Source organism: Balaenoptera musculus, chromosome 15 (genome assembly GCF_009873245.2).
Source record: "Balaenoptera musculus isolate JJ_BM4_2016_0621 chromosome 15, mBalMus1.pri.v3, whole genome shotgun sequence".
NCBI lineage: Eukaryota > Metazoa > Chordata > Mammalia > Artiodactyla > Balaenopteridae > Balaenoptera > Balaenoptera musculus.
The window spans coordinates 42715325-42731145 of NC_045799.1; the positions used below are offsets into that span (position 1 = coordinate 42715325).

The following is a 15821-nucleotide window of genomic DNA, read 5'->3' on the forward strand; positions in this document are numbered from 1 at the left end:
TAATTTCTTTCATCAGTGTCTTATACTTTTCTGCATGCAGGTCTTTTGTCTCCCTAGGTAGGTTTATTCCTAGGTATTTTATTCTTTTTGTTGCAATGGTAAATGGGAGTGTTCCCTTAATTTCTCTTTCAGATTTTTCATCATTAGTGTATAGGAATGCAAGAGATTTCTGTGCATTAATTTTGTATCCTGCAACTTTACCAAATTCATTGATTAGCTCTAGTAGTTTTCTGGTGGCATCTTTAGGATTCTCTATGTATAGTATCATGTCATCTGCAAACAGGGACAGTTTTATTTCTTCTTTTCCAATTTGTATTCCTTTTATTTCTTTTTCTTCTCTGATTGCCGTGGCTAGAACTTCCAAAACTATGTTGAATAATAGTGGTGAGAGTGGACATCCTTGTCTCATTCCTGATCTTGGAGGAAATGCTTTCAGTTTTTCACCGTTGAGAATGATGTTTGCTGTGAGTTTGTTGTATATGGCCTTTATTATGTTGAGGTAGGTTCCCTCTATGCCCACTTTCTGGAGAGTTTTTATCAGAAATGGGTGTTGAATTTTGTCAAAAGCTTTTTCTGCATCTATTGAGAGGATCATATGGTTTTCCTTCTTCAATTTGTTAATATGGTGTATCACACTGATTGATTTGTGTATATTGAAGAATCCTTGCATCCCTGGGATAAATCCCACTTGATCATGGTGTATGATCCATTTAATGTGTTGTTGGATTCTGTTTGCTAGTATTTTGTTGAGGATTTTTGCATTTATATTCATCAGTGATATTGGTCTGTAATTTTCTTTTTTTGTAGTATCTTTGTCTGGTTTTGGTATCAGGGTGATGATGGCCTCATAGAATGAGTTTGGGAGTGTTCCTCCTTCTGCAATATTTTGGAAGAGTTTGAGAAGGATGGGTGTTAGCTCTTCTCTAAATGTTTGATAGAATTCACCTGTGAAGCCATCTGGTCCTAGACTTTTGTTTGTTGGAAGATTTTTAATCACAGTTTCAATTTCATTACTTGTGATTGGTCTGTTCATATTTTCTATCTCTTCCTGGTTCAGTCTTGGAAGGTTATACCTTTCTAAGAATTTGCCCATTTCTTCCAGGTTGTCCATTTTATTGGCATACAGTTGCTTGTAGTAGTCTCTTAGGATGCTTTGTATTTCTACGGTGTCTGTTGTAACTTCTCCTTTTTCATTTCTAATTTTGTTGATTTGACTCCTCTCCCTCTTTTTCTTGATGACTCTGGCTAAAGGTTTATCATATTTGTTGATCTTCTCAAAGAACCAGCTTTTAGTTTTATTGATCCTTGCTATTGTTTTCTTTGTTTCTATTTCATTTATTTCTGCTCTGATTTTTATGATTTCTTTCCTTCTGCTAACTTTGGATTTTGTTTGCTCTTCTTTCTCTAGTTCCTTTAGGTGTAAGGTTAGGTTGTTCATTTGAGATTTTTCTTGTTTCTTGAGGTAGGCTTGTATAGCTATAAACTTCCCTCTTAGAACTGCTTTTGCTGAATCCCATAGGTTTTGGGTCGTCGTGTTTTCATTGTCATTTGTCTCTAGGTATCTTTTGATTTCCTCTTTGAATTCTTCAGTGATCTCTTGGTTATTTAGTAACGTATTGTTTAGCCTCCATGTGTTTGTGTTTTTTACGTTTTTTTTCCTGTAATTCATTTCTAATCTCATAGCGTTGTGGTCAGAAAAGTTGCCTGATATGATTTCAATTTTCTTAAATTTACTGTGGCTTGATTTGTGACCCAAGCTGTGATCTATCCTGGAGAATGTTCTGTGCGCACTTGAGAAGAAAGTGTAATCTGCTGTTCTTGGATGGAGTGTCCTATAAATATCAATTAAATCTATCTGGTCTATTGTGTCATTAAAAGCTTCTGTTTCCTTATTTATTTTCATTTTGGATGATCTGTCCATTGGTGTAAGTGAGGTGTTAAAGTCCCCCACTATTATTTTGTTACTGTCAATTTCCTCTTTTATAGCTGTTAGCAGTTGCCTTATGTATTGAAGTGCTCCTATGTTGGGTGCATATATATTTATAATTGTTATATCTTCTTCTTGGTTTGATCCCTTGATCATTATGTAGTGTCCTTCCTTGTCTCTTGTAACATTCTTTATTTTAAAGTCTATTTTATCTGATATGAGTATAGCTACTCCAGCTTTCTTTTGATTTCCATTGGCATGGAATATCTTTTTCCATCCCCTTACTCACAGTCTGTATGTGTCCCTAGGTCTGAAGTGGGTCTCTTGTAGACAGCATATAGATGGGTCTTGTTTTTGTATCCATTCAGCAAGCCTGTGTCTTTTGGTGGGAGCATTTAATCCATTCACGTTTAAGGTAATTATCGATTTGTATGTTCCTATGACCATTTTCTTAATTGTTTTGGGTTTGTTTTTACAGGTCCTTTTCTTCTCTTGTGTTCTCCTCTTAGAGAAGTTCCTTTAGCATTTGTTGTAGAGCTGGTTTGGTGGTGCTGAATTCTCTTAGCTTTTGCTTGTCTGTAAAAATTTTGATTTCTCCATTGAATCTGAACGAGATCCTTGCCGGGTAGAGTAATCTCGGTTGTAGGTTCTTCCCTTACATCACTTTAAATATGTCATGCCACTCCCTTCTGGCTTGTAGAGTTTCTGCTGAGAAATCAGCTGTTAACCTTATGGGAGTTCCCTTGTATGTGATTTGTCGTTTGTCCCTTGCTGCTTTCAATAATTTTTCTTTGTCTTTAATTTTTGCCAGTTTGATTACTATGTGTCTCGGTGTGTTTCTCCTTGGGTTTATCCTGTATGGGACTCGCTGCGCTTCCTGGACTTGTGTGGCTATTTCCTTTCCCATGTCAGGGAAGTTTTCGACTATAATCTCTTCAAATATTTTCTTGGGTCCTTTCTCTCTCTCTTCTCCTTCTGGGACCCCTATAATGCGAATGTTGTTGCGTTTAATGTTGTCCCAGAGGTCTCTTAGGCTGTCTTCATTTCTTTTCATTCTTTTTTCTTTATTCTGTTCTGCAGCAGTGAATTCCACCATTCTGTCTTCCAGGTCACTTATCCGTTCTTCTGCCTCAGTTATTCTGCTACTGATTCCTTCTAGTGTAGTTTTCATTTCAGTTATTGAATTGTTCATCTCTGTTTGTTTGTTCTTTAATTCTTGTAGGTCTTTGTTAAACATTTCTTGCATCTTCTCCATCTTTGCCTCCATTCTTTTTCCAAGGTCCTGGATCATCTTCACTATCATTATTCTGAATTCTTTTTCTGGAATGTTGCTTATCTCCACTTCATTTAGTTGTTTTTCTGGGGTTTTATCTTGTTCCTTCATCTGGTACATAGCCCTCTGCCTTTTCATCTTGTCTATCTTTCTGTGAATATGGTTTTTGTTCCACAGGCTGCAGGACTGTAGTTCTTCTTGCTTCTGCTGTCTGCCCTCTACTGGATGAGGCTATCTAAGAGGCTTGTGCAAGTTCCCTGATGGGAGGGACTGGTGGTGGGTAGAGCTGACTGTTGCTCTGGTGGGCAGAGCTCAGTAAAACTTTAATCCAATTGACTGCTGATGGGTGGGGCTGGGTTCCCTCCCTGTTGGTTGTTTGGCCTGAGGTAACCCAACACTGGAGCCTACCTGGGCTCTTTGGTGGGGCTAATGGCGGACTCTGGGAGGGCTCATGCCAAGGAGTACTTCCCAGCACTTCTGCTGCCAGTGTCCTTGTCCCCACGATGAGCCACAGCCACTGCCTGCCTCTGCAGGAGACCCTCCAACACAAGCAGCTAGGTCTGGTTCAGTCTCCCCTGGGGTCACTGCTCCTTACCCTGGGCCCTGATGCACACACTACTTTCTGTGTGCCCTCCAAGAGTGGAGTCTCTGTTTCCCCCAGTCCTGTCGAAGTCCTGCAATCAAATCCCACTAGCTTTCAAAGTCTGATTCTCTAGGAATTCCTCCTCCCGTTGCCAGACCCCCAGGTTGGGAACCTGACGTGGGGCTCAGAACCTTCACTCCAGTGGGTGGACTTCTGTGGTATAAGTGTTCTCCAGTCTGTGAGTCACCCACCCAGCAGTTATGGGATTTGATTTTACTGTGATTGCGCCCCTCCTACCGTCTCATTGTGCCTTCTTCTTTTTCTTTGGATGTGGGGTATCTTTTTTGGTGAGTTCCAGTGTCTTCCTGTCGATGACTGTCCAGCAGCTAGTTGTGATTCTGGTGTTCTCCCAAGAGGGAGTGAGAGCACATCCTTCTACTCCACCATCTTGGTTCCTAATCCTATGGTTAAGTCTTGAAGTTGAGTACTGTCAGTCCACCCACTTTGTTTTTCTCCTTCAATATGGTACTGGGTATTCTGGGTCTTTTGCCTCTCCATATAGACTTTAGAATCAGTTTGTCCATGTCCACAAATAACTTGCTGGGGGACTGCACCGAATCTATAGACCAAGTTGGAAGACCTGATATCTTGACAATATTGAGTCTTCCTATCTATAAACATGGAGTACATCTTCATTAGTTTAGTTTTTTTATTTCTTTCATCAGAGTTTTTATAGTTTTCTTCATACAGATCTTATACATATTTTATTAAATGTTTACCTAAGTATCTAATTTGGGGAGTGCTAATGTACATTCTATTGCGTTTTAAATTTCAATTCCCCTTTTTCATTGCTGGTATATAGAAAAGTGATTGACTATGATATATTAACCTTGTATCCTGCAATCTTGCCATAATTGCTTATCAGTTCCAGGAGACTTCTTGTCAGTTATTTCAGATTTTCTACAGAGACAATCATGTCACCTGTGAATAAGACAGTTTTATTTCTTCCTTCTCAATCAGAATAACCTTTTATTTCCTTTCCTTATCTTACTGCATTAATTAGAACTTTGTTTAATTTTAAAAGTATGCTGTAAGTCACCACACAGCGATTGGAATGTAGCAATTTTTAAAAGAAGAATGATCACTTCTAGTGTTTGCTATATAAACAAACATGTTTGTTTACAGTGCCTATCCAAGTATTTTACATGTATTATCTCATTTAACCTTCACAACAACTCTCTGAAGTGGGTACTATTATTATCCCCATTTTAAGGATGAGAAAAACTGATCCACAGAGAGGTTAAGAACCTGTTCAAGGTTACCCAGTCAGTAAGTAGCAGAGCAAGAATCCACAATTAGGTCTGCTGGACTCTATAGTGTATGTTTTTAACCATTATCCTGTATCAATTTGGGATGTATTACAGGCTAGGGCTTATGTCTTCTACATGTGTTTCTTAAACACCACTCTCATTTGATTCCCTCAGCAACTCTGAAAGTTAGCTCTTCTTATCCCTGTTTCACATTGAGAAAGATGAAGCTCAGAATGGGTAAGTAACCAGCCCAGTGGCCTACTGCAAAGTGGCATTTAAACCCATTTAAGCATGTGCTCTCGTTTTGAAAATGTTTTTTGTCAGAACAAATATGTGCTATTTGCTGTTCAGTGCAGCTTTAACTGATCATTCAACAAACACTTACTGAGGGCCTGTTAAGGGCCGGAAACTGTTCTAGGCACCGAGGAGACAGAAGTGAACAAGGCAGCTGGAAACCCTGTCCTCACAGGACTTACCTTCTAGTAAAATAGAAAGCATTTAAAAACAAAACAAACTGACAAACAAAAAAATCCCACCAACCACTGCAAAGTACTTGACCAAGAAGCCACAGAGGCATCTGGTGGGGAGTGAAGGGGCAGGGCTCTCCGAGGAGAGGACGTCTGAGCTGAGGGAGGTGCTCCAGCCTCGGAGATGCTTCTGCTGACTTAATCCCAAGTCAGTAATGACATGAAGACCCTGACTGCCTGCTTAGAGCTTTAGATTGGGAGCCCAGTGATGGAGAAGAGTTTTCCCACTTGCAGTGAGTTTTGAGTCCCTGAGTTGTTAGCCATCAGCCCACAAAGGATGCCACCTGGGGAAGGGGAAAAATGGCAGAGAGTAAAACTGACAGTATGGCGGGCGCTTCCCTTGTCCCTCCAGCCTCCATCTGGGTTTGGAAGTTGATCCTTTCCTTGGAAACATGTGTTTCAATTTTGGCTTCTTCTTAATTAAACCAAAGACTCTGCATGGAAACCAAAGTGGGATTTTCCCTCCAGATGGGGACTCACTCTTCTGATGTGACCATAAAGTGCCAACTTACATTGATATAGAAGGACTTCTGTTGTGTAAAATGATTTCTTGATGGGCACTTTGCCTCTGGAGTTCATTCTTTCTCAGACTTCCTTCTTCCCCTTATGGCACCACTTACTTACAGTATACACACTTCATCATGTAATTCTAACAATTCCATGGAGCAGATATTATTTCTGCCATTTAACAAGTAAGGAACTAAAGTTTAAGGAGGGAACTAAGGTCACAGGACACTGGAGTAGTCTCACAGAGCTGGGCTGCAAGTGCAGGTCTGACTCTAGAACCTTCTGCATTATTCCAATACCACATGGAGTTTCCCATCTCTTTCCTGAATCTTCATCCCAGATCACAGCAATTTCAGCCCCTCTGACTTCACGAAGCACCACAATGAAACAGCCCCCAAAGTCCAGCTCAGTCTCCTCCCACACAGCAACAGCCACATAACCCCCTTCAAAAATGCTCTGTGATCAACAAATCACAGAAAACAGTCACTGCTAATACGAATGACCACATAACCAGAAAAAGTAAAATACATAAAAACATAAATGAGGAGGGAAACAGTTCTGCGAGGTATTTCTCATTCTCTGCCTACGTTTGGTAATGGTTCCGCCATTATCCGTTCTGTAAGATCAGCACAGAGTAGATGGAAAGAATGTTCAATTAAGCACAGAACTGCCAGATACCTTTCAGGTAGCCAAACGAGTGAGAAAATGCAAGGATTTTCACCTCCTGAAATTTATTGTGAAACTGAAAGGATTCAACCTATACAATGTCTAAACCAAAATGATTCTATTGTTGGAAATCAAAGGTTTGAAAGTAGCATAAAACTGAAGTATCAACAGAAGGAGACACTGCTGTTAGTCAGAAAAGCTGGGCTGTGCAGGGAAGTGGCAGCCGGTGCTGGGCAGGGGGACGTAGCACTACGGCAGCCGCTATAACACCCACGTTGTAAGGCAGGTAAGGCACGGGAACTACCAAGACTTTGATTTTGAAAACAACTCCTCATTTAGTTCACGGTTCCCGTTAGAAAAGACGACACCTGTGAGCTCTGGGCATCTCTCTATTGTAAGAAAAAGTGATGAGACGCAGCTGAGGGCCGGCCTGGTGCTCACAGCTAAGCTCGGTATTCTCCTGTCAAGAAGAGCAGACAGCTCCAAAGGACACCAAGACCAGGCGAGGCTACTCTATGACCACGAGCAAGACAGAAAGAAAAACAAAAACCAAAAAAACACTCCACAATCATGTCTGAACACAAAAACATGAACACTGTACAAACCATGAAAATGATCAAATACCCGCCTCCTCTGGCTAACAGGATGACTGCTGTCATTTTTATCAATCCTAGTTTTAACCTCACTCTGTTCTTCTTGCCTTCCAGATAAGAATTATTAAGACACCCAATCAGAGAATTAGCCCAACATCCAACCCAGAGCAAAGCCCCGCTTGCTTGCACTCTGCCCTGAATCACCTAACCCAGGGCCAAGTCCTATCATAAGGTCTTGGTAACACCTTGCTGAGATGCCCCCTGCTTCCCACGGTATCTGTTCTTTCTTAGTGCAGGGAATTAATAAATCTAACACACTGTTAAAAAAGTAGGTGTATGTCTGGGGGTCACTGGCCGAAAGGCACTGACATTTGTCAGGCAGAGGCTTGGGGTACATCAGGTGTGCTGGGGACGCCACAGTGGGCAGCCTCGCTGTCAGCGACTCGGGAGACATGCAAAGAGAGCCGACCGGCTGTGAACAACAGCTATGTAAACGCAGAGGAACTGTGCTCATTTCATAATGATCCTAGGCCTCTCATCTTTCTCACACCGGACAATAGCTCGACCGTGATTCAGCCATCAGAAAGCATTTCTACATTTCAGATGACAATTTTACAGGGTGAAAGAAAGGCTGGTGTCACACCATGAGATTCCTGGTATCTTCCAGGTATCACCATGAATAAGAATAGTCACATAATCTTAGTGTCTTTGCCCTCAGAAATTGATTTTGCAAGTAGATGTAACAAACTGAGGTGCTCACATTGCTACACTTCATGACTGCAGGTGGGGGGCGTTCTTTTGTCCTCCCCGGGCTCTTAAAGCAGATCTGAAACGTGCTGGAAGGCGCCATCACTGTGGCCAGCTGTCCTCATCACCACCACCACTTTCATTCACCATGGTACCACCTAACATTTCGGAGTGCTTCCCTCTGTACCAGAGGCCCTGTGATGTCCATGATCTCATTTAACCCTCAGGTCAACTCCTGGAATATGGTGGTATTATTTGTCTTCATTTGTCAGTGATAAAGGACACTGACAGTGACATTAACTCCAAAGGAGCAAAGCCAGGATTCAAGACCAGGATGAAGCGCCCCAGGCCCGTGCTCTAAGCTTCCACACTATTTTATCCATCTTAATAATGCTCTAGCCAGTGAGGTGAAAATGGGGAAGAAGTGGTCTTGGGCTGCTGCCTGCTCTAGTACTTTCAAGAAAGCGTCCTAGAAACTTCTCAGGTTCTTACTTCTAAAGGTGGTGGTTTTATTCTTGAAAGCTTTACTGTTTTAGAGGATTTCACTTGTTTTCATTAATTACAGTTACTCCTTGAAATGACAGACTACTGAGATGATTAGCAGAGATGTTTCCAAGTAGATGATAACATTCTCTGAAATGAGTGACCCAAAATGCACCTCTCATCAATCAACAAAACCAAAACAAAAAACTCATCTATTTGGGGCTAATATTGGCAGATTTTCTGAGAATTCAGTGAATAATACAGTGAATGTGAAGCACGTGTGATATCATGGGAGATGAAGAATTCAATTAGACGTTGATTCTGTTGCCTTCAAGTAACTGAAGAGTATAACAGGGGAGATCTGAGACATAAACATACCTTTGGATACAAGCAAGAAAGTACCAAGAATCTTAAAAGAAGTGGAGGTGAAGTCTCAAGGACATTCCAGAACAAAGTGTGCAGAAGACCCAGTTCTATCTCAAGCTCAGAGTGTGCTGAGGATTAAGAGAAGGAGCCTGGGGGCTTCCCTGGTGGCGCAGTGGTTGAGAATCTGCCTGCCAATGCAGGGGACACGGGTTTGAGCCCTGGTCTGGGAAGATCCCACATGCCGTGGAGCAACTAGGCCCGTGAGCCACAATTACTGAGCCTGCGTGTCTGGAGCCTGTGCTCCGCAACAAGAGAGGCCGCGATAGTGAGAGGCCCGCGCACCGCGATGAAGAGTGGCCCCCGCTTGCCGCAACTAGAGAAAGCCCTCGCACAGAAACGAAGACCCAACACAGCCATAAATAAATTAAAAAAAAAAAAACTATTAAAAAAAAAAAAGAGAAGGAGCCTGCCCTGAAAGACATTCTAGTATAGACTGAGGCTTTGCCACTCACTGGCTACATGACCTTCTTTATCCTCCCCAAGACTTAACCTTCTCACCTGTAAAATGGAGATAATAATAGAAGTCACCTCAAAAGCTGGCTGGAGGAGTAAACGGCATGATATATCAAGCCTTTCACTCATGCCTGGCACTTAGTAAACACCCAGTAAATGTGAGACAGCAGTAGTACTATGCGAAAGCCTATGGAATTGCCAATATTCCACCATTTTTGACCTATGACAACGACAGGTTCAACCTGATGGTAATGGTATCTGGCGTCAAGCACAGGAACAAGCACCCTTCTGCTCCACTTAACTCCTCAGACAGAGACTGATGGGATCATTTCCTGTTACCTCCACAGCCTTTTCTGCTGGGCTGTCGTCCGCGTTACAAGAAGGGCTTGGAGGAGCTGAGCAGCATGTCACACGCGGGGAGAGCCGCTATCAGAACCCTCTGGCTGCCCGATAGCAGGCTCTGCCCACGATGTGCACATTTACACTGAACGGTTCCAGCGGGGCCGGGATGGCGGCAACAGGGGGTTCCGCCCACGTTAGAAACCTCCAGAGACTCTGGCTCTTGTTGAGCAAAAGTGCTTGGCAGCATTTGGGCATGAGATGCAAAGCAGTAACAGGCCAGATTCTGGAAAACCTGGCTCCAGGTTAGAAGCTAGAGTGGTCCTGCTAACTCTGTGGGTGGAGCCTATACACGTTTATCAATAAGAGTGAGTTCTGGAGGCCAAATGTACACTTCGCCACGGCGCATCACCACGTCCTGACTCACTGCTGCCTTTTCCTGGTGCTACACCCCCCAACCCCACACGGCTACCACCACACACACCACTAATACTCCTCTCTCCACGGCGATAAAACTAATCTCTAGAACATCTCATGACAGGCAGAAATTTCTGTTGTTACCCATCATTTTTACAATAATTATTTTCACATTTTTATAAATAGGATTTAACCTTATATAAGTTAGAAAGTAGGTGTCTATGTCTTTCACGTGAAAACATTTGACACTTTTTGTTGATAAACTCAAACACAAGGTCAAATCTTGCCGCTATTTTAATAGGAAGGAAGATTGAAACACAACTGGATGCTTGCTTAGAACACTGCTCTATGCGGCTCAGTTGGCGTGAGGAGGTTTGTAGAGCTGTGTTTCTGGATTTTAAAAATCAGCAGATAATTCCTTTTGCGCAAACACTGTGTATATTGGTGCGTGCCGGTACAAATGTGTCCTACTGAAATCCACCTTTCTGTACATGCCTATGTATTTAACTATACCTCCAGGTAGAGTTTCATACAGCAATGTAAACATATGCTCTTTGAAGGCAAGAAGTGTCTCATTCACCCTGATATTCTATATAACACCTAGCACTGTCCCCAGCATGTATCAGGAATTAAATAAATGTATACTGAATTAAATCAAGTAGGAAGTTCAGGGACAATAAATGTTAATTTTCACATGAAAATGCACTAAATCAGTGACTCTTGGTGTTAGATTGAAAATAAAAATCATAATAGTTGCAGGAAATCAACTCAAGAATCTCACGTTCACTTTCCAGTAAAGTGAAGCTGAATTACACTCTCCCCTTGACAAGAACATAATATTCTGAGATTTAATAGTCAACATTAGATGAAATACACTTAATTTAAAATGTAAGCCCCTATATTTCCACAAGGTGCGGGGAATCCATTCCTTATGGGTTAATGCCACAGGTAAACCACAGTCACGGGCAATGGGAGGGATGCTTGTATCGGCAGAGATGTTGACATAAAACTCTGTTTGTCAACAGCTGATGGCTCGGTAGGGCTAAGTGATTAAGCAGGAGATCCTGAAAAAACAAACATGGGCCCCACCTGAAAGTACCAAGAATGAAAAAGGTGCCCTGAACTTTGCTCTGACTCTGGAAGCTGGAGTGGAAAGATAAGAGTCCCCAAGAGCAGGGCTCACAAACGCACAGCACACAAACGCCCAATCTGTGGGGCACGGCTGGCACCATGTGCATTTAATTAGAGCCCTGAGTAAGCAGGGATGACAACAGCTATTTCCTGTTAGTTTACAAACTTGTTATTATACACTGTCGTTCTGCACGTTTCCATTAAAGACAAGTCTGGATAACTGACGCAGGTAAGGGTTCGGGAAAGAAAACCATCACTAGTTCTACTGTGAGTTTTAAATTGTTTGCATGATACAATTAAACCTTTAAGAGAACTTGGTCAAGCAGGCTCAACACGATAACCTTTCCCTTGAATGTAGACTCTTCAGTTGGGTATCAGGGTCACACCACCTCACAGGCTGATCTTTAGAGCCCTGCAACGACCCACCCAAACCTCCGTCGTAATAGTTCCAGCACCTTTTCAAAGGTGCAATTCTATAGTTTAACTCACGGGCCTGTAAGCATGGCCACACCCTGAAACTCTTCTTTCCTCAGAGCACTTCTATACTGAGGATCTCAAGTCTCTAAAATGCCCCTCGTGGACCACAATCTCCTAGTCTTCAATTTCTCCATGGTCCCCACTCCCCCCCTTTTGCTCTCATTGCAACCTCCAGCCTCTGGATGTTTCCCTAAGGCTTGGTTCACTGGTATTCACTGGACTCCATGGGCAGCCATTTCAAACTGGCTGTCTCCAGGAATGAGAAAAATACCGCCGTTCTATGGAGACTTTCACAATTCAGAAAGGGCTGTCTCAGGCCTCCTCTTATTTGATTTCATTTGCAATAGGTCTTATTTTTCTTCCTCTTAAAGGAGTAGCAGAGGGGACTCTGCGAGGCCCCCAGGAAGCTTGCTGGCTGGAGTGAGCCATTTGTCATTTTGTCCTGCCTGCCTCAGTGGCTCACAGTGGCAAGAGGGTAGCCCATGCCCGAGGGCCACCTGCGACCATGCCTCAGCACACTCTGCCTCGGTAGCACCAGATGCCAACCAAACAAGCAGCTCTAGCCTGCAAAGCAATACAAGCTCTACGGAGCAGTCAACAGTACATGCCAGCAGGGAGGCAGTCAGAAAAACAACAGTTGTGTTGAACCAAAGCTCTCCACGGAGCTGGCTCAGAAGATCAAGTTAAAATAAGTCCAACAAAACCTAACCATGACTAAAATAGGTATGTGTCTTTTTGCTTCCAGGCCACCTTGAAAAAGTAACAACGATGCAATACTACAAATCTTCAGTTAATTAATTCAAGTTTTTGGCAGCAAGCTTCGTACCCCCAGCCTGCATTGCGTACCATCTGTCTACGTGAATATTCAGCTCTCACCCACAACCTGCTTCCTAACCCTTGGAATAAATGTATCTCCTCAAAACCCAGGAAAACGCTCTGTTGCGGGGGGGGGAAGGACTTATATTTTAAATAAACTGATCTCATTACTTTACAATCCGCTGCTGCCACCTCCCGTGTTAATGAAGCAGCATCTCTCCATCCGTGAACAAGAGTTAAGTGTTTAAGAGGAAGAATTCTCACTGGTCAATCAGATGGCAAATTTTCTGCACACAGAGAAAGAAAAGCTTAATTCTGTTACCTCTAACTGGCTTCGCCTCTCAGCAATCACACGTTCATCCTTGTTTCCAAATAGTTTCTTTGGAGGGAATTCAAGAGTCGCGAGCTGAAATACATATTTTATAAGAGATGCATTAATATCACACCTGTGATCTTTGGGCTATTATTAATCCATTATTTGGAATCTCTATCATGGCGGGGGGTGGGGAGAGAAAGAGGCTGGAAGTTTAAAGATGGTAGGGCCTGCCTTGCCTAGCCACCAACCGTGTGACCTTGAACAGACCAGGCGAGGCTCCACAAGGGTCACCCAAGAGGCAGGATGCTGGGGCCTCAAAGGAAGGACAGACTTGAGTCTCAATGTTTTGTCCCAGACGACATAGTAGACTCTTTGCCAGGTGGTGTTTCACATGTTTTATTTTTTAAAACACAAGTTTGTTCTTCTTTTAGTCCCCTTCTAATACTAGAATTCAATTATATTTGTGTTGACATGAGAATCCGAAAACTCAACAAGCATACTACCTGAACATTTTGTAAAAGAGTTCTGTAAACTTTCCATATTGCCTTTTCTCAGCTACTACTGCAAATGCAGACAGCCCATGTAAAAAGAGGGCATCTCTTTCAATCTTTTCACCTTGTTTCCTAGAGAATAAAGGTTTAGAATTTGTTGTAGCCAGGTCTTGGAATTTCATAGGTATTTTCCTTATGCTTCTTTTCTTGGAAGTATAAAAATCATAACAAAAAGGTAAGTTTTCTTATAGACTCCAAGGCAAGAAAGAGCTCTATAATCTGGCAGAAACCTGACCAGCTCGTGTGGCTTTGGTTGAATGAACGCTGAGCGGCAATAATCGCTGGTGTTGATGAAATTCACTATTTCCTTCCTTCCTCACCCTGTCAGGTTCAGACACACTGAGAGGCCAACAAAGCATTATCAAGAAAAAAAAAAAGAACATTTCTCCCACAATGTAGGTCACAATGTGCCACAAAATTCCTATTTTATACATATGCAAACCTTGGCTGATTTAAATTTATATTGCCACAGTGGGAATCAAAAATGAAGAACTAACATCTGTATGTACAGGACTTTGAAAACTTAGTACTAAAGGAGAATATACATACAGAAAAATGCACATATCCTAAGTGAACAATTGGTGAATTTTCTACATCTCAACACACTGTAACCACCTCCCAGATCAAAAGAGAACACCCCCAGCCGCCCAGGAACCCCTGGCACTCCCCTCCTGCCCTATAAAAGGCTGGCGCTGGCCTGACTTCTAACAGCATGCTTTAGTTCTTCCCATTTTTGAGCTTCATCATACGGCACGAACCCTTTTGTGTCCACCGTCATCGCTCTGCCTCATGTGTGCGAGGTCCACCCATGTTGCCATGTGCAGCAACTGTTTGCTCATTCCTGTGGCTGAACAGTATCCCACCATGTGACCATTCCACCACTGGTCTGTTCAGTCTCTGGTTATTGGGCTTTTGGCTAGTTTCCAGTTTCTGGCCCTTAGGCATTGTGCCGTTTTGAACATTTTCCTATAGGTTTTCCATACGTTTCCTATAAACATATGTAGGGATTCCTGCTGGCCAGAGTCTGAGGGGTGAAAATGCTAGGTCATATGGAATGCAAGTGTTCAGCTGCACCTGAAGTTATCAAATGGTTTCCCAAAGCAGTTTTACTACCAACACTCCCACCAGCAGTGACTGAGAGACCCAGTGGCTTCAGATCCTCACCAACACCTGGTGCTGTGGTCTTTTTTTCATCTTGGCAATGCTGGTGGGTATGCTGTGATTTCTACTGTGGTTCAGATTTGCATTTTTCTAATGAGCCATGATGTCGAGCATCTTGTCACATGCTCATTGACCATCTGGTTACTCATTTTGAGGAAGTGTCTGCTCAACTCTTTTGGCCATTTTTTATTGGTATATGCCTTTTTCTTACTAAGAGTTATTCTTCCTTTTCCCTCTCTTCGAGGTGTCTTTGATGACTTTAGAGCCCTTTTTCAAAGTTAGTGGAAGTCAGAGGTTTGCTCCTTTCAAACTCAAGTGCTCTTTCTACCCCAAACCTTGGAGTGCGTGGGGTGTGGGACCTCTTTCTCCTTCTCTCACCAATGTTCCAATTTGGTTGTTTACAGGCAACTTTAAAATCAGTTCAAGGTGAAGTGAAAGACCATGGGCACTGAAGTAAGACAGACCTAGTTTGAATCTTGACCACTAACTAGCTAACTACTTTGTTTCTCTGAGCCTGAGTATTCTCTGCTGAAAAAAAAACCACAGGCAATGGTAGTAAACATTACCGGTTATCTGTGAAGAATTAGTGAAGCAATGCCGAACGGGCCTTAGCTACTCTTATTATTTACTAGAGATCTGGTAATTACTAAGAAAGCAGCATGCCACATGCCTGGTTCCCTCTCTCCATCCCTGGAATGGTCATGTGGCTTCAAGGAGCAAAGGGTTTTCTGGAACCCTGACTTCACTGGCACGAACACACGTCCCGTATGTTGCAGGTGAGAGAAGACAGGTACCCAGAACGTGTCTTTTGGGCTTCGTCCAGCCTCGATTTCATCTTGTACAAATGTGTTCCCCCACCAAATGCAGTGATGCTGAAAGCTTGGCAAGCGTGCTTTCACAGTTGGTTGTTTTGTCATTTTCTTGTGTGGCTGATGAGGTGAGATGGTTTCTGTCGGGGGAAATTTACAGTCATACTTGCATGCTCGCTCAGAACTGGTGCACTGAAAGGGCCTCTGGCAGCTGAACCAGGTGGGAAGCAAGCATTTAAATTTCCTTGTAGGCAATGGTAGTATGTACTCCATCCTGGGATGGAGGTTAGTATCTTGTGCTACGACGAT

The 15821-nt window shown here is 42.7% G+C and overlaps 1 protein-coding gene across 4 annotated transcripts in view; it reads right to left on the minus strand.

Annotated features, from left to right (window-relative positions):
* The window catches only part of KIF16B (kinesin family member 16B), a 289942-nt gene that overhangs the window by 26413 nt on the left and 247708 nt on the right, over positions 1 to 15821 (minus strand). For 3 of the 4 annotated variants that reach the window (XM_036827060.1, XM_036827058.1, XM_036827057.1), the window contains one exon: positions 12998 to 13081. The exons of the other annotated variant lie outside the window; for it this stretch is intronic. In XM_036827060.1, coding sequence (XP_036682955.1) covers positions 12998 to 13081 — 84 coding nt within the window. The remainder of the gene's footprint in view (positions 1 to 12997; positions 13082 to 15821) is intronic. 4 annotated transcript variants of the gene reach the window in all.